General features: G+C 48.6%; 1 protein-coding gene across 3 annotated transcripts; it reads right to left on the reverse strand.

Annotated features, from left to right (window-relative positions):
• Positions 1–2,253: 2,253 nt before the first annotated feature.
• On the reverse strand, positions 2,254–24,228 carry LOC147890409 (transferases/nucleotidyltransferase). 3 transcript variants are annotated; one of them, XR_015542749.1, is made up of 14 exons: positions 23,669–24,228; positions 23,387–23,482; positions 23,137–23,214; positions 22,912–22,992; positions 22,526–22,748; positions 6,168–6,226; positions 6,001–6,050; positions 5,799–5,886; positions 5,436–5,690; positions 5,236–5,331; positions 5,051–5,102; positions 4,828–4,944; positions 4,640–4,745; positions 2,254–3,455 (listed from the first exon to the last, which is right to left on the reverse strand). XR_015542749.1 is itself a non-coding variant. In XM_087390720.1 (14 exons), exons 1-13 carry the CDS (start codon positions 23,732–23,734, stop codon positions 4,674–4,676), a joined length of 1,386 nt encoding a protein of 461 aa, XP_087246846.1. In that variant the 5' UTR covers positions 23,735–24,228; the 3' UTR covers positions 2,254–3,455; positions 4,640–4,673. The 3 variants fall into 3 exon arrangements, 2 of the variants coding, with proteins under 2 accessions (XP_087246846.1, XP_087246845.1); XM_087390720.1 differs by having other exon boundaries at positions 5,051–5,155; XM_087390719.1 differs by lacking the exon at positions 2,254–3,455 and having other exon boundaries at positions 4,273–4,745; positions 5,051–5,155.

Here is a 24,228-nt window from a genome sequence, read left to right on the forward strand (position 1 = left end):
AAGGTCAAAAGAATGTCATCTACACAGCAGAAAATACACCGAATCCAATTCAAGGGATAGGCATCATCCATATGAACAATTTCACTGGTAAAAAAGGATTGGTGAAAGATGTACTCTATGTTTCGAAGCTCAGCAAGAACCTCTTGTTAGTAGGTCAAATGATGGCTGAGTCATCTTTGACAAAGATGAATGCACTATCAGAGATAAATCCAAAAGATTTCAGCTAGTAGGAAAAGGAGTCAAGGAAGGACACTTGTATAGAATGCTAGCTACAATACCAGTATGCATGCCATGTTAGCTCAACCAGAACAGATGCCACTATCTGCAAAATGGCATGAGATATGGTCATGTCAACTTCAAGAGCTTGCTAGATCTTAGGAATTAGAATATGGCAAATTGGGATTCCTAAGCTATAATTTCTTGGAAACGTTTGTGAAGCATGCTACTTCAATAAACAAAAGCAAACCAACTCTGGCAGAAGCATCTCTCGAGCAAGAGGTATTCTTGATTTGATACATACAGATGTATGGGATTATGGTCAAACCCACATCATCAATGGTTCACTTTACTATTTGACTTTCATTGACGACTACAAAAGATATCGTTGGGTCTACTTTTTGAAAGAGAAATCTGAAGTCTTTTCCAGATTTCAAGAATTCAAAGCCATGGTAGAAAGATCAAAGTCATGAGATTAGATGGAGGAGGTGAATGCATGTCTTCAGCATTCATGAACTTTTGCAGAAGTCACGGCATTCAAAGACAATTCACTTGTGCAAATACTCCTCAATAGAATGCAAGAGCTAAAAGGAAGAATAATACTTTAACAGATAGTGGTAGAGCAATGCTTAGTGAGAAGCATCTTCCGAATCAGTATTAAGCAGAAGCAATAGCCATTGCAAACTAAATCGGCTTCCTACCGAACCAATACAGGGTATGACAACATATGAAGCATTCACTGGACACAAGCCACATATTGGGCATCTCCACATATTTGGTTGCATATCATATGCCCACATACACGATGACCATCGCAGGAAATTGGATGCAAAGTCACACAAATGCATCATGGTTGGCTACAGTGAAGAAAGCAAAGCATACAAGTTGTATCCCATCAACTGCAAGGTCATTATCTCTAGAGATGTAATCTATGATGAGGAATCAGAATGGAAGACCTCAAACACACATGAGAGATACACATCAATTTCACAGTCATCTACAGAAAAGGTTGACAAAGAAGAGCAAGAATTGCCAGAAACACCCCAAGCAGAGCCACAGTAACTCAGACGGTCTACTAGGAAAAGCAATCCACCAGCCAGATTGACATATGCTCAGAAAGGCAAAGCAATTCAAGTAAAGCATTGGCCAAGAATCCAATATATCACTCCAAGGCAAAGCACATTGATGTCAGAGAGCACTTCATCAGAGAAAGAGTGTTACTTGGTGACATCACATTGCAGCATTGTGATAGCAAAGAGAATGTTGCAGACATCTTTACCAAACCACTCAGTAAAGAGCTTTTCAAGAAACACCGACAAGCTCTTGGTTTAACGCAGAGTAAGAACATTCCCATTAAAGGAGTGTGATGGAATGTAATGCTCAACCCTTCTTCGATTCCCCAGAATCATCATCTTGAGGAAAGGCCTACTTCATGATGTTGATCTTGAGGGAAGGTGTTAAGAGATCATGCTCAACATCATGTTATCATATGTGCATAGCACTAACCCAATAGAGTGCTATAAAGGAAAGGGTTAGATGCCCTAACCCCAACCCTAAATGGGCTTATATATATTCTACATTTTCAACTAAATCTAGTGTACATTTAGTCATTTGTGGTGTGCTCTCTAGCTGTGCCCCCTCTCCTCATCTCCACTCTTCTCCTCTCCCCTCTTCATATTTTGTCATGAATGTGGACCTCCAAAAGTCGAACTACACAAAAGGAAGAGCTCACACGATGCTGGACACTACACATCTTAAAGCGACTTTTAATGCTCTTTGTTGTAGTAGAACGTGCCTGGTCACTTTTGGGATTGAACATTGAGAGAGTTACGTCAAAATTATGTTCAAATGAATAAAAATGATCAAAACTTTTACTTAGCATGGTCTATAAGACCTAAGGAAACCAAGATGAAAAAAATTGTGTTTGAGTACTCATTTGGTTTGTCGCGAAGCATATAGACTCACACATTGTCTTGGCAATGAGAGGTTGAGAAAGATTAAATGCTCGCCTTTATAAGGGCCCCCACATTTTCCTTAAGTTTATTTCAACCCCTTCTAGCTCAAGGTGCATCTGTAACATTGATCCTTGAAATGATCTCTCTGTGGCTGCTACGTAGATCCTTACCACCTGGATTCCTTCCAGAAGCTTTGGAACTCTGGAACAACTCCAAGCTACCTCCACAACCAAATTTTGACCAAGCTCTACATAGGTTTGAATCTTATACCTACCAAGACTTGTCATCCCTATTGTTCCTTGTTTAGCATTCACCTTGGAAAATCCTCATCGCCATGCAAAGAGTCAATATCATCGCATGATCCATGACATTGGCATCTTTTGAAGACCTGTAGACATCTCCAAATGCTTTTGACTCGAGAATTTCCCTCATGTCTCTCTAGGAGGCTTTCACCCTGCACCTAAACAAACACTATGACTAAAGCATGCAATTGAAATGAACATGACTAAAGCATACAAATAAAATGTACCCTAATCCACAATTTTGGTTGCAAACACAAGAAGTTGTACTTCCCTAAAGTACCTACTAGACTACCAACCTATTCAGTATCTGGATCCTCATATCCATGAGTGTATCCAAAGGCCTCAAAATTTGCATAAAATTGGCCTCTTCATCCTCTTCCTCCCCGGTCTTATTCTCAGCATGATTTGAGCAACATGTGCTACCCTCTACTTCACAAAAGGATATAGATCATGTGACACTACTCCGTAATGGACATGTTGATAGTCATATCTCAATCTATGAATCCAATCTCAAGGCTATTGGTTTGGTTTCTCAAGTCCAAGCTCTTCTTTCAACCGACTCAATTTTTTGATCCACCCCTTCTTGCAATGTCTCACAAGATGTCCGAGCGATCTAGTCATCTCTTGTTTACTCACTCTTTCCACCTTATTCAACATGGTACCAAAGCCTATGGTGCTCTTTCCTTCATAAGAGTTCAAACCCTCCCTTAAGGCATTGTGTTATGTTGTCTATGTAGAGGACTCCACACAATTTGCAAATCCTCGCATTGAATCCACTGATGTCTTTGATTTATGGTTGTGAAATAAGGTGATGCTATTTCATGAGCAAATATGTCAATGGTTGGCAAGTTCCAAGTCCCAACAATTCAAAATCAAATATGCAACGTAAAGGGTACAAAGGAGAATGCTTCATCCTCTCATATAGATGGCCATGCTAAGCTAAGCAATAGTGCATCCTGAATAAGGATCTAGGATGGCAATTGTATTCATAAATTGGGACACTTATGAAGTTGATATAGCTCTACCAAGCATATTGGCACTAAAATGATGAAGCAACTAATAGAAACTCAAACTACTATTACAAACCCACAATAAGCAATTGATACAAGACCCATAGGAAGATGAATCAAGTCACTACATCGAGAATGTCAATATGATTGAGCCAGATCAACACACAATGAGGGGTGATGATGAATCCATGATTATGCCACTTGTGCCAAGCTACACAGTTGGTGATCAATAGAGATGATCATCTATCAAGAGATACGAGTGAATGCGGTTGACAATGGGATGTGCCACAAGCTAATCAAGGGACACTTGGAATAACCAAGGGAGTCACAAGCGTGTAAAAATGTTGAAGCCCAACCTTGAAACATTGTCAATACATGCATGCATGTATGGTCACGATTTGGGGATGAAGGTTGCCAAGAAAGTCCTTTGACATGAAAGGGTCTATGAAGCACAATGGGGAGCACTCATTCACCAAGGGTTGCATCTTTTAACAAAAGGGATGGCTTTTTGTGAATAGGGGTGTCTCTTTTTTTTTGGCATATTTCTTGGGTCTAAAAGGTAATTGTCAAATTCTCAAATCCCTATATGGAGCAGCATCGCCTAGATGAACAAAATAAAACATCTGTTGTCACCCCCTCTCCCTCCCTCCCTTGCCCACCCCCTCTCCCTCTCGCTCTCGCCTGCCCTCTCTCTCTCATGCTTTTCGACAAAATACAAGTCTGCGGCAATTTGGTGGCTATGCACAAGTCTGCACCCATTCAGAGTGCCCATTAGAGATCTGAGCTTTTTATTATGTAATGTGGACTAGTACAAAATTTCTCAATTTCAAAATGCTAATTGCAATTCGAAGTAGCCCTCATAGTAAACAAATTCACTTTCTTGACAAACATATCAATGGCAAGCAAATAAAATAGCAAAAAGCCTGCTCATTAGACAATACTCATGCTTTCCCATGGAATCAATCCTGTGACATTACTGGATGTCAACACATCACTAGAAGAGATTAGTCCGCACAGGCCATGACCATCCTTGCTGCCGTTCTTTCCTGGAATATTCCACTTCCATTTACAATGAAGCAAGCACACCAAGACCTGACAAACATTATGTAACCTTTATACTTACTGGCCTTCACATTTTTCTCGACTTGGGGCACCAGTAAAGCTCATGTAGACATAATTTAGATATAATGTCATGTCCTTTCTCTTTTGGCAAGAGCCTCAGCCCGGTATTCACCAGTTGTGACAACATATGCAGGGCCAACCTGCACTTCAAACAAGCAGCGTTGATAGAAGATTAAGAAACATAAATATGACCATAATGCAAAGCTTGAAGAGTTCACTTACTTGGCAATCCTTTAATATAACACGCTCTTGAAGATGCACATTGCTGCAGATGACTGAGCCTTGGACTTGACAACCATCCTCCAGAGTGACATGATTCATTACTACGGAGTTCATGATCTGAATCGCAATATGTTTTTATGAAAGACCCAAATGAAAAGCATTTGCCTCGCCATTTGATCATAAGAAGAAATCCAACCGCAGTTCCCTTTATTCGATAGCATACCTTGACACCAGATCCAATTCGACAATGACGACCAACCACAGACCGTTTGATGCTGCATTTGTCACCCATTTGTGAGCCCTCACCCAGCATACAATGTGGCCCGACCTGTGATTGAATTTCAAGTTAATAATGCATACTATATTAGACAAGGAGTAGAGAAGTAAAGGCCTTCACATTGGCATTACCGTTGATTTCGATCCATATTCAGCCGTAGGATGAATTACATTGTTATGCCTGGATACCTCATATCCAGTTAGATGTATGGCCGTCTCTCCAGCAACCTGAAACACATGAAGCTCATTTACCAATGAAACATGGTTGTCCTATCAAAAATAAGAATCTTTCATATTCAATTTTACATAATAAATTCAATGGGATAACTTACATCTCGATTGATGTCACTGAAGGCCTGGATTGAATTTGCACGAGCACAGTATCTATCTTTGCTTGTAACATAAGCACAACACCTCAATTGATGTGGCAATGATCCACCCCTTCTAACTGATAAAAGTTGTTCTGTTGAGAGGGGACCACTGGGTGAAAGGTGAAACAAAGGACTCCATATGCTTTTCTCTACTGTACGTATAGCTTCCACACCATCCTCCATCTGTGTCTCACCTACTGCAGCCAACTCAAATCTCTGTGACATGATTAATGTCAAATTAATAAGGTCCTCAAATAAAATTACATCATATGTCAGTACTGTTGTCATAGACGGCACAGAATACAGATTTGTTGAAAACTTTACCAATTGTGATCGCAGAAGGTAGGGTACCAACTCTTGCTTAATACTATGGATCCCTGGCCGCTGATCCAATACTTCCTGCACAATGGCTCTGTGCATCTCAATCTTTCAGATGAAATCACAGATGGTACCATTTTTTGGATACTATTTGCACAGGCAACTTTCAAAGAAAATGATGCAATACAGCTGAAGCTTGGTCACAAACCTTTTGAAGGCATAAAGGTGTGCATCAACTAGATCAGTGCGTATTTCCATCTGTGAAACGAGCACAAGAATTCAGCTTCTAAATAATCGGCTATTCTATGACCTCAACCCTGTTTAAATTAACTGATGTAGGCATCAGTACGAAGAAAAACTTATATAGAAAAGTACCTGGCCACAGGCACGAAGTATTGATTTACAAATTCGCAATTCCTTATCAACCTGGGCAGCTACAATGACAGCACAGATGAAAATCCATCACTGGCCCATTTGACGAAGCATTTTTACTACTAGAAAGCTGTGTGCTCCAGATATTGTTAGTGCATGCACACACGCCGTGCACTCTAAATACCCCATTCCCAGGGCAAACTCAAGAAATTTATAGAGAACACAATTACACAATGGAGTTCACCGAACGGGATACAAAAGCACATAGCAAGAAAGAATAGCTTCCTGAATCTGGAATGATGGGGCACATTGAGCCTGGTCCAACGGCAGCTACAGAACTTATTTTGGGTTTAACTTGTGGCTAAAAGAACGAGTACCTTACTTGGGAGAGGAGGAGCGCAAAGACCCCAACCATGGCAAGCAATATCTCCAATGGCAGCTCGACACAGAAGAAAAGGCTACAAAACTCATTCCAGGTTTTGCTCAGGTGTAGCTATTTATCCTACTAGCCTGATGCTCGCCTTATTCCTTTGTGCAGGGAAACATGCATTTGTGGATATTCTGATGAAACTTGCTGAAGGCAGTTCTGTAAAAGCTGCTTCTGAGAAGATAACTTCCTACAATGTTTAGAACTTCCTTGATATTCCAAGGATCTTAAGTTATCACATGTGAGGCAACATAAGGCTTCAACCCTGGATGTACGACTAAAAATTTTCTCTTATTGTGACATCCATGAGCCCATCTTCCACTCTTGTGAGGATTTTTTACAAGCCATTAGGGTCTCCGCGATCCCTTTTTGAACCAACCAGGATAATGCCTCTGCCAAAACATGGCGAATCTGACCTATGAATAGCTACATAATCTTAAAAATACATATCATCTCTGACAGGTATGGTCACGTAAAAATGGTGCCACAACGTCTAAAGTCCCTCCCCATAGCAACACTATATCAAACACATTGTTTAAACCTGCTTTGTCATAATAGAGAATGACTATCGAATCCAAAGGACAGATGCCAGATCCTATTTGATACCCCTTCTCTCTCAAACAGCACTGGCAGACTGCAAGCGCTCCTGCGAGCTTCCCCTCCCCCCCTCGCCGTTAGCCCCTACCTCCCCCCTCGCTCCCCCCCCCCCCCTCGCTGCGACCACCTCCACCCCTCCCGCTACCCCTCGCCTCACCTCCGCTCCAGCCGCCCCCTCGCTCCATCCCGCCCCCTCGCTCCATCCCGCCCCCTTGCCTCCGCTCCTTCCCGCCCCCTCGCTCCAACCCGCCCCTCGCCCCCTCGCTCCAATCCGCCCCCTCGCTCCAACCCGCCCCTCGCCCCTCCCCCCCTCGCTCCAACCCGCCCCCTCGCTCCATCCCGCCCCCTTACCTCCGCTCCATCCCGCCCCCTCGCTCCACCCCGCCCCTCGCCCCCGCTCTAACCCCCCCCCCTCGCTGCCGCTATAACCGCCTCCGCTCTAACCCCCCCTCGCCGCCGCTCTAACCGTGCGCTCCATCCCGCGTCTTTCTTTCTTTTTTTTTTTTTTCTCTCTCTCTCTCTCTCTCTCTCTCTCTCTCTCTCTCTCTCTCTCCCCCCAGCCCGCCTCGCCCTCGCCCCGCCTCCGCCATTCCGCCCCTCGCTGCTCCCTCGCCATCCACCCCGCTCCAACCCGCCCCCTCGCTGCTCCTTCACCCCTCGCTTCACCCGCCTCCGCCTCATTCCGCTCCCCTCGCCCCCCCGCTTCACCTCTCCACCCCCGCCATTCCAACTTCACCCCCCCCCCCGCCCTCTCGCCCCTTCCGTACTCCCCGCACCCCGCAGCCTTCGCCCCGCCCTCAACTTCGACCCCTCCGACCCTTCATTTCGCCTCGCCCGCCTCACCCCCAGGCTCCACCGCCGCTTCATCCCCTTCTTGGGTGGCAGCCTGTTTTTCTTCATCGGAAGCTTGCAGTTAGTCTTGGCGGTATGGCGGCCCCCAGCCCGGATCCGGAGGCCCAGTCGGACCCTCCCTCTCCAGATGCCTACCGCGTTATCCTGACAGAGCAACAATCATCCCGTGTTCAGGCGGTAGCCAGTGACTTTGCTCGTACCTCTGTTTACGGTAGAGTCATTGGACACTCCCCCTCCAGGTCTACCATCAGGGACTGGCTCCAGTCCACTCTCTTGCTAGAGGATGGCCACATTGAGGAGGTGGCCCTTATGGGAAGGGGCATCTTCTGGCTCAAACTCTCCAGTGAGAAAGCTGCGAGCAATCTGGTTGCCGGTTCCCCCACATCGGTGGATGGGAAGATCATCATGATAGTCCCGTGGTACCGTGGTTTCAGCGCAGCGGATTTCGATACTCGGTTCCGTATACCTCGCCACCCAGTGACACTCGTTTTTCCAGGGCTTGCTACTGAGCTGCGGCCGATTGTCAGGGACTTGGGCTCCCATTTTGGCTGGGTTATGCACGACACCTTTGCCGATGCGGTGACCACGGCAGGAGCTCCCCGAGTCCGTGTGGCTGTGGCGGATCCTGCGACTGCCTGCGGTGCCATGGCTTTGGGCACTTGGCGGCTGCTTGTCCACGCTTTGCCAGCTCGTCTCGACCCTCCCCGCCCCCGCCCCCGCCCCCTCCGCCCCCACCTCCCCCCCCCGGACAGCCACGTCAGGAGGAGCCGAGGCAGTCGGAGCTTGGGCCAGAGGTAGTGGGCGGTTGGACCGAGGTTCGAAGGAAAAGAGGAAAGAATAAGAAGATTTCGGATAAAGGCAAGGAGGCAGAGGTCACCATTCCTGCAGCAGCACTCCACAGGCCTGACAGGCAGATGCCCCAGGGACCTGGGAGAGCCTCTTCTTCGACGGCAGCCCGCCCTCCACAGCCTCAGATCCTCCTCTCCCCCACCCCCCCGCCTTCTCCCCGGTTTCCCCAGTTTCCCCCCCCTTCGCCCGCCCCGCAGTTTCAGCCCCCGCCTCCTTTTCCTCAGTCCCCTCCCCCTCCCCCTCCCTCTCAGCCCCAGTTCCAGATGCATCCCCAGCCCCCTCCCCCCCCTGCTCCCCTCGCCCCTCCTACAGAGTTAGCTGCACCGTCGCCTTCCCAGCCGAGTGCAGCCTCCGCTCCACCTCCTCCACCTTCTCCGCCAGTCGCCTCCGTGGAGCCCGAGTCGCCTATCCCGCAGCCTCCTCCCCTTCCTCCCCCGCTTGCAGGACACCTGGTGTCTGTACCACCAGTGGAGCAGGTTTCCCTTCCCGCTAGCCCCTCAGTGGCAGACTCAGCTGGGTCTCAGCTCCAGGAGAGAGAGCTCCCTCGAGACTTTTACAGATCTGGCCCCTGGGACTACCTGGATGTGGCCGACCTTGGGACCTTCCCGGCTTGTCTCGACATTAGTATCTTCATGCTCCGCAAAGGGGCGGATGGGAGGATTGGTGCCTTGGCTCCCAGGGATGGCCCTAGCTTCGCCTTCACGTTCCTCAGCAATGGCACCGAGACCTGGACAGACGACTCGGTGTGGGAGGCTCTCAGAGAGCAGACACACGCCCAGATTTGCTCCTGGATAGGCCCGTCCGGTGGGCAGCTCCTCGAGACTTAGTGGTCCGAGGGCGATGTGCGCTTGCGGTGGCGTTGCGCTGCCAAACGTTTCCGATTGATCGTGATCCTCAGACCCCCCCTGGAATGGCCTCTTCCCCAGGATGTCAGAGCTTGGTCCCAACAGAAACTCCGAACCTTCTACGGGATGACTGCTTCAGAGATCTCGAGCTGGCTCGAGAAAGCATTTGTTCATGGCACTAGGGGCCTCTCGCCTTTGCTGAAGGTTTTGAAGAACGGGCAGGACGACCCCGTCTCCCCCTCCAAACCTTCTCACAAGCGGCAGCGCCTCCACTCCGATATGTCTGATTCTTCTTCGACTTCGACTGCGAGCAGACAGCTGTTCGCAGCCCCCCATCCCTCTCCATGAGCCTACACCTCGTTTCCTGGAATGTGAACGGGTTTCACTCTTCGAGTACCCGTGGTCCCAGGAAGCTCATTTTGCGTCAGGAACTTCAGCCTGCAGTGATTGGTCGATTGGATGTACTGCTGCTCCAGGAGCACAAGCTTTCTGCGGCTCATGCCCGTAGCTGCGGGAAGGTTCTCCCTGGACGCTCCTACACTTATTGGGAGCCTTCGATCGGCGCACAGGGGAGGAGCGGGGGGGTCTGTACCTCCGTGTGCGAGCAGTTAGCTCAGTCAGTTTTCGGTCACGGCACGTTGATCCCAGGCCGAGCCCTTTGGGTAGGCCTGAATTTGGAGGGATCCAAGATAGGAATCCTCAACATTTATGCTCCCACAGACCTCAGATGCAGAGCCACCTTTTGGAGGACACTTACAGGGATTCTTCCAAACATGGATTCCTGGATTGTTGGAGGAGACTTCAACAACCTGGAGACCCTGGAGGACCAGCAGGGTAGAGATCCGGAGTTCACAGGTATGGCTCAGGCAGAGCAGTCAGCTTGGGACTCTTTCATCTTCGCGACAGGAGGGAGGGACAGTTGGAGAGACCCGTCCTTCCGGCGTTGGCACGGGAGCCTGGACTTCTCTTGGGGCTTCCGCAGGGAAGGAGGCAGACTCCTGGAGCGGCTTGATAGGTTTTATGTCAGTGATTGGGCCATCAGCAGAGGTGGCCAGGCGGGCATTGTTCCAGGGACGACACTATCCGACCATGCGCCTGTGCTCCTCTCATTAGATTCGGCAGCCCAGACTCTCCCCCCCCGATCATGCAGGATTCCCGATTCCATCTTCTCGAGGGTGGACGTCCGTAGCAGCATTTGCAGTCTTTGGGACAGAGACTGGGGGGAGGGCATGGATCTGGTAGACTCGGTCGCGTAGGCTCTGCAGGAGTCCAGCCAGATCTGCCAGCTCGCAGCCCTACAGGTTCGACAGGATTGGTGGGGCAGAGAGAGAGCTCTTCGGAGGGACCTCGCCTCCATTCAGCGACTTCAGCAGTCTTCCCCGGGCTCGGAGGAGCTTCGGATCCAGGCCCTTCGAGCCAGAGCCCTCTTGGAGGAGACCCTCCAGCGTCGCTCCGAGTTCTCCTATCACGCCTCTCTCTCCTTCTGGGCCCGGAAGGGTGACCGGATGTGCAGGGAGTTCTTCAGGACACACGGCCAGAGAGCTGCAGGTGATCAGCTACGGAGTCTCAGGACAGCGGATGGTCACATTGTTACGGACCCGGGGGAGGTCATGGGGTTGGCCACTGACTTCTACAGGACCCTCTTCCAGCAGGAGCCACTTGCCCCTCGTGCTAGTCGTGACCGTGAGGAGGTGTGGAGGCACATTCCATCCCTGGTCCAGCCCAGCATGCAGGCGTCTTTGTTGGCGCCGTTCACCGCGGAGGAGATGTTGGAGGCCTTGATGGCTATTGATGGGCAGAAATGCCCAGGTGAGGATGGGCTATCCCGAGCTTTCTTCACCTCCTTCTGGGACCAGATCCATCAGCCCCTCCTTGCAGCTCTGCAGGGGATTTTCAGCAGCGGTCAGATGCCAGAGAGCCTCTCCTCGGGACTGATTTGCCTCATCCCGAAGGGAGGAGATAGACAGGAGATCCGCCAGTGGCGTCCGATCACTCTCCTTACCACTGCCTACAAAATCCTCGCCAAGATGATCAGTGCCAGAGTTCGACCTCTACTCCCAGACCTCGTCCATGACACTCAGACAGGCTTTGTCCAGGACCGCAGTATCCTGGATAATGTCTTCACCTTTTCAGAGGCGGCGGAGTGGGCTCAGTACAACGGTTCACACCTTGCCATTTTACTTCTCGACTTCGAGAAGGCCTACGATCGCGTGGATTGGTCCTTTTTGGAGGGGACTCTGGAGCGGCTAGGTTTCCCGGCAGGCTGGATTCAGGGTATCTCAGCTTTGTACAGGACAGCGTCTAGCAGAGTCATCATTGGAGGCAGGATGGGTGAGCGTTTCAGCTTGGAGAGATCAGTTCGTCAGGGTTGTCCCCTGGCTCCTTATCTGTTTCTCTTCTTCGCCGAGGCCATGACTTACTACCTTCGGGCGAGGTCCACAGGGCTCAGGGGTGTTCGCCTTCCACTCCGGGAGGACACGGAGCTTCTGGACTCAGAGTACGCAGATGATACAGCCCTTTATGTCCAGGACGATGAGAGGATGCTAGAGAGGGTGCGGATGGCCCTGGAGGTTTTTTGCTCGGCCGCTGGTGCGAAAATCAACTGGAACAAATCAATTGGTTTTCTCACAGACCCGGGGGCGTGTTCTCAGTGGGGGCGATTCCTGGGCTTCAGATGGATTCCACGTGGTCAGACAGCTAGATACCTTGGCTTCCAGGTTGGCCTAGACATTACGCTAGCTCAGCAGTTTCTCCCGGTGCTAGATTCCATCCGACGGAAGCTGGCTTTCTGGAGCACTGCTAAGCTGTCCCTTGCAGGTCGTGCTTTAGTAGTTAACCAGGTCCTTCTAGCCACGGCTTGGTATGTGGCTTCCTGTTGGTGCTTCTCGAGATCCAGCGTGGCACAGCTCAGGAGGTTGGTTCGGAACTTTCTTTGGTCTGGGGAGGATGGGCAGAGAGATACCAGAGCCAGGGTTGCTTGGCAGACAGTCATTCTTCCGCAGGCGGAGGGGGGTCTGGGGGTCATTGATCCAGAGCTTCAGAGTCAGGCCTTGTTAGGCAAGCTTATCATCCGCGGTTTGACCCCAGGGGGGCAGACGTGGAAGATGTTACTCCAGCAGGGAGTCGGCTCTTGTGTCCCGCGCCGAGGTGGAGAGTGGCTACCGTCCTTCAGGTGGATCTTCACTTCCGCCCCGCTCACTCAGCCCCGCTCCCCACTCGTTCGTAGCCTCCTCATGGTTTGGAGGCGGCTCCGTCTCAGTCTCATTCAGTCCCAGCCCAGCTGTCAGGAGGAGATCGATCGCCAGCCGCTCGTCTGGAATGGGCAGGTCAGAGACGCCGAGGGCCTTCAGTTGGGGGAGAGATCACATATCAGGTGGGACGGCTGGATGAGGGGGCCAGCCCGGTCCCTTCGAGTTTGGAGGGATACGTACAGACATCTGGAGATGGCCGATCTGGCAGACGCAGCGGGAGGTGCACGCGGAGTCCAGGCGAGACGCACGGAGATCGACGGAGCGATCCCAGCCGCTTGGTTGGCTCCACCTGAGCCTCAGGTCTTCATGCCTGGAGACACCCACTGGCTGGGACAGTTCACCCCCCGTGGCATCCCACTGGTGGTCGCAGGACGTTTGGATGACTCCTCTATCGCCTTCTTCGCGGTTTCAGGGGACGGACGACTCAGGAGAGAGGATGCGCTCATTGACCCCCTACTACCGTGGCAGAGGGTTAGGGTCGTAGGCCTTCTGGGGAAGGTCTGGCATACCGACCCTAGTATCGAGCAGGACCAGTTGCAGCTTTGGCGTCTTTGGCTCTGGGAGGGGCGGGCCTTGTCAGAGCTTGAGTGGGACCCAGGAGAGTGGTGGTGGCCAGAGATTGTGACAGGACAGGGGCAGACTTCCTTCTTCGCTTACAGCACGACTCTGGGCAGGCGAATTCTCGGGAGGATGCAGAGCCGCCCCCCCACCCAGCGTCCTAGCTGGTACGCACAGGGTATCTCCAGGTTCTTTTTGCAGGCTTTCTGGAAGGCCTTGTGGGAGAGCTGGCGGCCGCGGAAGATCTCGTACTTCCTGTGGCTTCTTACCCACAAAGGTCTTCCAGTGGGGAGCTGGTTGAGGCAGATAGGCCAGGACGGTTGCTGTCAGATTTGCCATGCGGATGAGGAGTCACCAAAACACTGCCTGTGGAGCTGCATGCGCGCCCAGGAAGTGTGGAGGTGGACTTTCGGGCTTCTTACTCGTGCAGCACCAGAGCTAGGAGTGATCACTTGGGGCGCGTTCTGTTGGTGCAGCACCGCACCTGGTCTTCATCACTTGTTCGAGGCATGCCAGCAGGACCCCACTTTCCTTATCACACAGGGGACGTGGGGGCCGCTCGAGGGTATCCCACAGCACCTAGCAGAGGCTGATACAGGAGTTCGGGAGAGGCAGCCAGTCTGGGAGATTATCAGCAGCATTACAGGATGGCACATCTGGACCTCGCGCTGCGCGCAGATCCTCGGTGGCACCTCCTTATCGACTGCCCAGATCATGGCGGAGATTTGGAGTGAGATTATTCATACCCTCAGAGGCCAGTGGGACCAGATTCAGGGAGACTCCCGGGCTGGTCAGGAGAAGCGGAGACGCTTCCTCCAGGCTTGGGATTCACAGAGCCTCTTCTTCGAGCAGACTACGCAGGGCCTTCGGTGGCACTACTCACCACCCCGATGGCTGTTCATTCACACTCAGCATATTCCTCCGTGAGAGTATGATTTATTATGCTACCTTTTGGGCTGCGTCCGGTTTGTGTACGCAGCCCGTCAGCTATAAGCTGACCTCTTGTATCTTGTTCTCGAAGTAATATAATTAGAACTGTTTTTTCGGAAAAAAAAATTTGATACCCCTTCTCTTCAGGCTACAAGGGTCAACGGTCCATCTTATTGCTGAATTTAAATGAACCCACAAAATGGACATCCCTCAATAACTACTGGCCTTATGCAATTGACACGTTGCTGCTGCAGATAGTAGGCCGATGTTCTTGATACTCCTCTTTTTTTTTTGCTCTGCCTTATGACCGCTGCTGTCATCTCATCAGCCTACCACCACCTGCTGTTGTTGTTCGTATGCTTCAGGCAGGCTCGTTCTTATCTGGATTGCGCCACCATTAACAGCCCCAGCCTGCCCAACCTCAACTTCAACCTCTATCGGCCTGGAACTCTCATGTCCACCGCTGCTCTGGTTGCTGAACAAGACACCTCAAGTTCATGGACTTATTATCAATCTTCACCAAATGGAATTTCCCTATCTTGCTTCTTAGATCGAGAAATTCTTTGGTACAAACTTTATGCATTGGGAGACAAAGGTACATCTCGTCCGTATGCAGTACAGAGTGTGGAATGTCGTCAAGAGAACCGAGACCAAGCCTGCAAATGCAGCTGTGATGATTGCATAGAATGACAAAAATGATCGAGCTCTCACCAATATTAGTCTTGGTCTTGCAGACAACTACATTCATCATCTTGATCTTGACAGTACAGCTCAAGAGCTACAGGAAAGTCTGAATAATATGATCTTAACAATTCCAAACTCTTTCTCAAGCAGTAATTTTATAAGATGTCCATTAAGGATTCCTCCTTGAATCTCAATGCTTTAGGTATCCTTGTACAACAACTCACTACCTTAAATCCCCACCTGACGATGATGATAAGAAAGTTGTGCTTCTCAAATGCTATCCCAGATAGAAGAGGGCTGCACCCCCTGCCCTCCAGCCCAACTAGCAGGGCTCTAGGGCCAACTGCCTTAGGCCCTATAAATGGGCTTCTGCACAGCCCTACAAGAGGGCTGTAGGCCCTTCCTCCTAGCCCTACTGCCTCTCTACAAGGGCTGACCCCTGCTGCCCTACCATGGGCTTCTGCACAGCCCTACAAGAGGGCTGTAGGCCCTTCCTCCTAGCCCTACTGCCTCTTTACAAGGGCTGACCCCTGCTTCCCTACCCTGGGCCGACCAGCACCTATAGAGGGCTGCTAGGGCCTGGCAAAACATCCCTACTAGCCCCACCTCACAACTTCCCCACTGCGCAGCAAGATGTGCCTCCACGAGGGCTACCATGGGACAGTATATGGACCAGCAAGGAGGGCCAAGATGGCCACGCAACCCACGTCATACCTGCCCTACCCTAGACTACCCTCACAGGGGCAGGCACACCCACAAGCAACAGGCCCTCTCTCTGTACCCTACCTAATGGGCGGGCACCCCCATAAGCAAAGACCTCTCTCACTACAATGACTTCAGGAGATGCTGACCTCCACCATTGCTCAATTGTCTCTTCACCAGTTTAAAGTGAAGGAAGCACCATAACATTGCTGATGCTTTGAGTCGCATTGAGTGAGGAGCTGACCTTTATGATTCTCTGAGAGGGCCAATGGTCATTTTGGTCGGTATTGGCTGCACGTCCACACACAGGGCTCCACGCGAATAAACCAAAACTCAAGGGTCATACCATCTACTTAGGTGGCGGATGGCTAGTTCTACATTCAAAATAGCTAGCAATTCTGAAATAAAAAGTTGTATATCTAGATGAATCTAGGAACATGCCCAAACTCATCCTCTAAAAACACGACATAGTGCAGTTTCAATTTAATGGTAGCTACTCTGACATCCCCACTAACGTCATTAACGCCCAACAGTGGTATAAGCATATGCTCACATACAAATCCACACACCCACACATACTTGAGCATCCATTTATACAAAGGTCTTTGTACTGAGTTTCTGTCGGCACTCCGAAGGTGAACGGATGGCACAGCCATGACAAAGGCTAGCACTAAAGGAGAAGGCTACTCAAAAAGTGGTCCAAAATCTCTTCATTCAAGCTATAACTGCTTGTGAAGACTAAACGATTTCATTTAGTCTCTCCAAGATGAGCATATAAATCTAGCTCATAGGGCAACACACCACTTAAGATAGAAAGAATTATCACAATACCAACAGGCCGCAACATGGACGAAAACTTCACAAGGTGAAATTTGCATGTCCGCTAATACGACAGAAGAATATACCTAGAAGAATCCATGAACATGCCCAAACTCATCCTCTAAAAACACAGCATAGTACAGTTTCAATCTCATGATAGTCACTATGACATCCCCACTAACATCATTAGCGCTCAACAGTGGGTGTAGACCATAGTACAAACATATGCTCTCACACATACAAACCCACACACCCACAGCATCCATTTATACAAAGGTCTTTGTACTAAGTTTCTATCGGCACTCTAGAGGTGAAGGGCTGACTCAGCCATGACGAAGGCTAGCACTAAAGGAGAAGGCTAGTGAAAAAGTAGTTGAAAATCTCTTCATTCAAGCTACAATTGCTTGTGAAGACTAAAGGGTTTTATTTAGTCTCTCCAAGATGAGCATCTAAATCTATCTCATAGGGCAACACATCACTTAAGATAGAAAGAATTATCGCAATACCAACAGTTCGCGACATGGACAAAAACTTCACAAGGTGATATTTGCATGTCTGCTAATACGACAGAAGCATATATCTAGATGAATCCAAGAACATGCCCAAACTCATTCTCTGAAAACACAACATAGTGCAGTTTCAATCTCATGACAGTCACTCGTAAGGTTGAAAACCATAAACTCCACGCGCATAGCAAGAACTAGCTACTATGACATCCCCACCGACCTCGTTAGCGCCCAACAGTAGGTGTAGACCGCAGGATAAACATATGCTCTCACATACAAATCCACACACCCACACATACTTGAGGATACATATATACAAAGTCTTTGTACTGAGTTTCTATCAGCACTCCAAAGGTGAGGGGCAAACTCAGCCATGACAAAATAGCACTAAAGGAGAAGGATAATCAAAAAGTAGTTCATCCAAGCTAGAACTGCTTATGAAGACTAAACAATTTCATTTTAGTCTCTCCAAGACGAGCATCTAAATCTAGCTGCTAGGGCAAGGGCAAAGCATCACTTAAGATAGAAAGAATTATCGCAGTACCAACAGGCCGCAACATGGACGAAAACTTCACACGGTGAAATTTGCATGACCCCTAATACGACAGAATCATACATCTAGATGAATCTAGGAACATGCCCCAACTCATCCTCTTAAAACACAACATAGTGCAGTTTCAATCTCATGATAGTCACTCATAAGGTTGAAAACCATAAACTCCATCACACATAGCAGAGACTAGCTACTTTGACATCCCCACTCACGTCATCAGCACCCAACAGTGGATGTAGACCATACTATAAGCATATGCTCTCACACATACAAATCCACACACCCACACGTACTTGAGCATCCATTTATACAAGCTCTTCGTATTGAGTTTTTGTCGGCACTCCATAGGTGAAGGGTTGACTCAATCATGACGATAAGTTCCGCTCATCATCCGAAGTCTGATGGGCAAACAGAAAGGGTAAATCGGGTCTTGGAAGATATGCTTTGGGCATACGTTTCCTCACATCCTAAAGAAAATAAACACCAAAGTGAAGAAAGGAAACTAATTATTTTGAATTTAAGGATTTTTTGTTCTAGTTCTTGTATATGCGTGAACAAAGCAGATTGGAGCAAAAAGTGTATCTATGTTGGGTACATAAAGGAATCAAAGACCTATCCACTATATGAGCTAGAGACAAAAAAGCTAGTGTAGGCAAGGATGTATATTCCAAAAGACAGACTCCGAGCCACAAGCAACCGCACCAAAAGTTCTAGTCATTTCCCAAAGACTGAGGATTTCAATCACACGAGAAAATGAGAAAAAAGATCTTGAGACTGAAGATTCAAAGTCAGAGTCTAAGAAAATATAAGCCGACAAAACGGACCCAACAAAGGAAAGAAAGCTACAAAGATGGTAACTGAAGACCTTGTAGAATTCAAGAGTCAGATATATTTCCAAGAGTCGTTAAGAGGTAAAGGACTCAGAGGAAAGCATCTATCGTGACCTATGCTCTAATGGCTCAGATTCAGAGGTAAAAGGTCTCATATGAAAGCATCTAGCATGGCCTATGCTCTAATGGTTCAAATCCAGAAGACCGTGGAACCAAAGACCAGCAAAGAGACTCTCTCGGTGGCAGGCTGCCAGGGATGTTAAAATTGAGGCCATTCTGAAGAACCATACTTCAGACCTGGTTGATAGACCCTGAAAGAGGAAGGCCGTAGGAACCAAGTGGGTTTACTGTACCAAGGTATGGTACTTCATATAAGTACAAGGCCTGGACTGCCACGCAGGCAGCCAGCTCAAAGGCAGCCCGCACAGCAACAGCCACAGCAAAGGTGCCACATCAGCAGCCAGTCAGCTGCCAAGTGGACTGGTCGGTGCCATGTCAGCAGCCAGTCATCCACGACAGCCCAATCGGTAGGCAGCAGGGTCGGCCATGCTGGTCGGTCAATTTTGGAGGCCCAAGAGGGCCTATAAAAGGCAGCCCCTTGGCCTTCAGTTCTCATGCCACCTCAGGCCTCCCCACAACAAACCACCAAGGCAGCCTCAGCCTCTTCAGGGATCTAGTGAGGATTCACCTCCTCTAGGTAGCTTAGTCTTCCAGTTCTGCAGTGAGGGTTTCAGCCCTTACATACAGTTGTATTCAGCCCTCTGGGCATTCATTATTCAGTTGTATCTATTCCTCTTCGGAGGTCCAGTACATTCTCTCCATCTAATTCTCTCACTCACATCCACAGTATCACTTTGTGTATTGAGTGCATCATCTCGTAGTTGCAATTAGTATTGAGCAGGAGAGAGTGAGGATAGTATTGAGCAGGAGAGAGTTGCTGCAAAGTTGGCATGTGCAAGGCAGGGCTGCCAAAAGGCCAGCATGAAGGCTGCCATGTGGGAAGCATAAGCTGTTAGAAATCGACCAAAAGAGGGTACACAAAGCGGAAGACTGATAGAATAGCCCAGGAGCTCACACAGTGTGGTGTGGGGTGTGGAATCACAAACTCCTAACTTATGTGCATAGGATAGATGTGCAAACTCATCAATAGACAATCAATGAACCAGCCAGATATAGAACACACCAAAATAATACATCTCCATCCAAAGCTATGGACACAGTACAAAAGAGATTGATCCAGAGTCCCACCGTCCTCTGATTACCACAAGGTCCTCCTCCTATCTGCCGGTTATCTCTAGACTCGAGCCCGCGTGCTCCACTTCGAGCGAACCTCCCCATCTATATGAGGAGAGCATGGGGGAGGGAGACCTAGGGCAAGACATGCCCAGAGGGAAAATCTTGGAGAGGGGGTTGCCACATGAGCAACACCTCACAGCAAGGAAAACACAGATAGAGGGGCTGCCACATGGGCAGCAAACAGGCTGCCATGTGGGCAGGAGCAGCAGACACCAGCACAATTGGAGCCTATCCTGGAGGACCAAGGGAGTTGGAAGGTAGCAAGGTGCTGCCCACCTAGGCTGATTCACAGGCAGTAAGGTGGAGGAGAACACTCTGGACAGAGAGTCTACATACGCTTGACGTGGAGCACGCGGGCTCAGAGATCTAGAAGTGCTTGACATCTAGTAGAACCTTTTGGTATTGTATCCTGTCCTACTTTGCAGATGGACGGAAATATAAAGTGTTGCTTCTATATTTGTCTCTGAGCATTGTCTATTTACTGGCTTGCACATCAAATGCACATTAAGAAGTTCGCAATTCCACACCACACACCACACTGTGTGAGCTCCTGGGCAAATTCTATCAGTCTTCCACCTCACCCTCTTGCTAACAGAATCCTCCTGGATAGAGGCCCAAAATGGCTATTCTGCTACTCCCTGAACTGCTGCTCCAAGTGATATCTAACGAGGCTTGAGGCCTCTCCTTTTATAGGCCCCCAAGGGCTGGGAAAACCTACCGACCCAGCAGCCTTTAATGGCCGACTGCTGGTCGGTTCTCTTCCTCCCCCTGGCTGACTCGGTTGGCTGGTCCAACCAGCCCTATAAAAGGGCTTTTGCCAGGCCCTTTTTGGGCTTTGCTTCTGCCATTGTAGGAGCCTCTTGCAGGCCCTTATGCCTGCCCAATGCCCCTGCCTTTTGCAGCCCTCTGCAGGCTCTCTTTGGCCCGCCATGCTGCACCATATCCAGGGCCTGCTGCAGGTCGATTTCCTGCCCACGAACCCCACCACCTGGCTTGCCACACATGCGCCTCTCTCCTGGGAATACCCTTGCATCTGGTGCTGCTCCAAATATGCATCTGTCAGGCCAAATCCAAGCTGAGCATCCATAGCCAACTTTCCGTCCATGAGCACCATTTGTTGCAGCCCCCATGGCTCCTCCAGGTACCTTACTTTTCTTCATTCTTTGATTCCTTCCCACATGGCAGACATTACCCTGCCCATGTGTTAGTCTCTCAAGATTCCCCATAATGCTGAATGAGATGAGGATACTCAGCCAAAAAACAGCCTTCCACCCACTTTGCTTTAGTGGTGGGGATGATAAAGAATCTGCTAAGGGACAACAACCTCATCCTCATCAACAACCTCCAGCTGCTCTTCATCCATAACAGTGGATGGTATAAATCACTGATACAACTTGTTGTAAATATTAATATCCAAGCAGTGGAAGGGTTAGGGGCACTTTTTCTCTTTATAAACTTTTTTTTCCTAACAAGGTTAGTGTTTGAGTTTTTTATTTCCTCATTTTCCAAATCCACAAATTGCATTTATTTTGGAAGCTATATAAAGCTTTCAAGCCTCCCAGAATCCTCCTTTCCATGCATGCAGTCCATTTGTAATTGTCTGTGAAATTCAGCCCTAGAGATTTGTACGTGTTTCCAAGGGCTCCCCTTCAAATGTGACATCCACTTGTTCACTATGTGTTCGGATCACTATGTCTTATCTATATTGACCTGCATTCCCCAGTGTTTGCAGAATTATTTCGGTGCATCCAAATGTCCTTGCATGCTCACCCGTGTGAGCCAGAGTTGTCTTTGTTCAGTATTCTTTACACCAGCCTGCTTGTAAGTTTGGCCTTGCACTATCTCTTGAGTAAGATGGTGTGTTGCTCATATAAGCCGTCAGGCAGGTCCCCACCTTGACCCCTTAATCTTGTGTGTGTGATCAATTTTGGTTCTCCTTTTGCTGTTCAATGCAAACATATTAGAAATAAAGTACCCTGTTGGCAGGTATTCTGCACCCTCACAATGGAGAGAGTCAGACTGCTCCTCTTCTCCCTCTCCCTTACAAATGCTCAAGGCCTAAGAGGTCCTCACTCCGATGGAGGGCTATAGACTTCCATTGACCCCTAGCTTCTTGCACCTTTCTTGCCTACACAGCCTTTATGTAGCTTCAGCCATCATAGAATAAGGCAGGAGGAGAGACAAAGAGCTGTCAGCCACCTAGAGCAACCGAAAGATAAGAGAGAGGCACTAGCCGGTAGCAGGCCTGAAAGAGTACATGTTTCAGCCCTCAAAGACATACATGAGTACATGTATAGAGAGTATTTTTCTTAGTCCTAGCACACAGCCAGCAATGGTAGAATTTAGAATAAACCAGCTTGGCTGCAAGACACATATTTGGGAAGGGAAATTTAACATCTACCACCTTTTGACATTCGCAAGAGGGATGATGCGCACACAACAGGTGTGAAAGGTGTGAGGGGGAGCTGCAAAAGCTGCAAGGGGGTAAAAGGAGGAACAAAAATTTTACAGCATTTCCCTTATGGCCCATGTGCAGCACAACAAAACCCCAAAGCATATGAAAGTTTCAAACATTTCCGACAATTGTTTCTGACAATCATCAAGTTGCTTCTAAATGAAATTTGAACATCATCAAACCTTACGATAGGTGTTAGATGCATACCTGATGCCATAAATAAAAGAACCTGGTGAGATAAATCAAGACCTATAACATCACAAGGGCTTTGCTGCTTGGCTTTATCTTTTCCTCCTGGACCAGAGCCACCATCAGAGACACCACCTGCTGGACGTGCACATAGAAGGGCAGTCATTGCTGCTCTTTGCCTGGCATGTGTAGCTGCAACTGCACCCAGTGGGACATCACAAACCAGATCTCCACTTACAACCTGCAAATATCAAACATTCAGCAAAATTAAGCACGAGAACAGTAAGTCTGGGTTACAGCCTATAGATACGCTACTTGCAGTACATCAAAATTGCACAAAATCATAGGTTTGGCAATTTTGCCCACACTATGATTTGGAGATTTAAAAAATGCTTTCAACCTACAAGAATGTCATCTGCAATAAGACGATGTGCTACTGCTCTCAAGGCATCTGCTGTTCCCACATCCTCTCCCACAGCTGCAACCTGTTGTAGAAACGTATAAGTGCGTCTTGCTTATCAAACACTGGCGTCTTAATTAAAACCAAAGTCGTTCCAAACGTGAGGCACATCATTCCGCTTTCCCTTCCTAGAAATTATCTTCTCTTATATCTGCATAGCAATTTTCACCTCTACATGTAAGCGATCATCATAAGCTCCTGAAATCCAGCCTCCAACCCGTACAGCTGCAGCCGCACCTGCCACTACCTGCATCACAGGTCTTTGTAAATAATTTTTTAAATTTCCATGACACTACTCTCCTCCTCCGCTGAAGAAGTCCAATGTTTCACACGCACTACTTAGAGATGAAGGTCAAGTGTAGTAAGTTCACGTCCTAAAGCGGTTGGGAATAATAGCTCACAAATGTCCTGCCACTCACCACGATAAGATTCTTCAGATTGCTCGCCTCCAGAAGTTCCAAAACATATGAAAGAACGGGCCGATTCCCAACCGGCAGCAAGGCTTTTGGGACGTCCTGTGACGCGATTACACGGCAGAATTTAGTGGATGACGAAGCACACAATTTAAACTCCTGATTCGAAGTTAGGTCGCGGAAGAGTAATCAAATATTTCACTGGAGCGTCATTCCATCTGATCAAAGCAGAGAGCAACACGTAAAACTTATGACGTCACAATCATTAGTCGTCCAGACATGAGGCACCTGTGAAACGAGGGGGAAGAGCTTCTTAGACGTGCCACCAGCGAGCACGACGACTTGAAAATTCATGGCCGGACCCGTGGGAATACACGAATGGAAACCAAGCTCCTTGAGATTCGATAATGTTCTTGATAAAAGGATAACTGCTTGCTTGACTAAAATGTAAAATGTCAACACAAAATCGTTTACTGCTTTCTCAAATCCCAAATACTGTCTCCAATCCGTTTCCAAAGCGTCAAAAGCCTTCTGCTTCCTAATCACAGGAAAGCCCTTGCGATGGAAAGCTTCAAAAACCGCAAGTACAAGAAAAGCTGTTGTGACTGCAAAACTGGTGTGGAAGATGAAATCTAAACGAGGAGCTCGATCTCAACTGCAGTGACCCTCATTAACTAAGCAACAGATCCAGCTTTCCTTGAATTAGCTCGGCCTTCCGGAACATAGGGTTTAGACCAATGCCTTGTGTGATTTTGCCGTGTATATTTTTTCATGAGCTAGCCTTAGCTCCTAGTAGGGGGAAATAGGGAGAAAGAAAAAGAATCACAAAAACTCGTTCGTAGTCTTCC

This window comes from Dipteris shenzhenensis, chromosome 19 (assembly GCF_047967505.1).
Source record: "Dipteris shenzhenensis isolate YYH24624 ecotype China chromosome 19, Dip_SZ_1.0, whole genome shotgun sequence".
NCBI lineage: Eukaryota > Viridiplantae > Streptophyta > Polypodiopsida > Gleicheniales > Dipteridaceae > Dipteris > Dipteris shenzhenensis.

What these genes read in the sequence shown, in the direction of transcription:
- LOC147890409 (XM_087390720.1), bottom strand. Translation starts at nt 23,734, where the DNA reads ATGAATTTTCAAGTCGTCGTGCTCGCTGGTGGCACGTCTAAGAAGCTC. An exon ending in TCTTCCCCCTCGTTTCACAG is followed by an intron (nt 23,483 to 23,668) that starts GTGCCTCATGTC and finishes ATCGCGTCACAG; the next exon opens with GACGTCCCAAAAGCCTTGCT. An exon ending in TACTTCGTGCCTGTGGCCAG is followed by an intron (nt 6,051 to 6,167) that starts GTACTTTTCTAT and finishes CTCGTTTCACAG; the next exon opens with ATGGAAATACGCACTGATCT.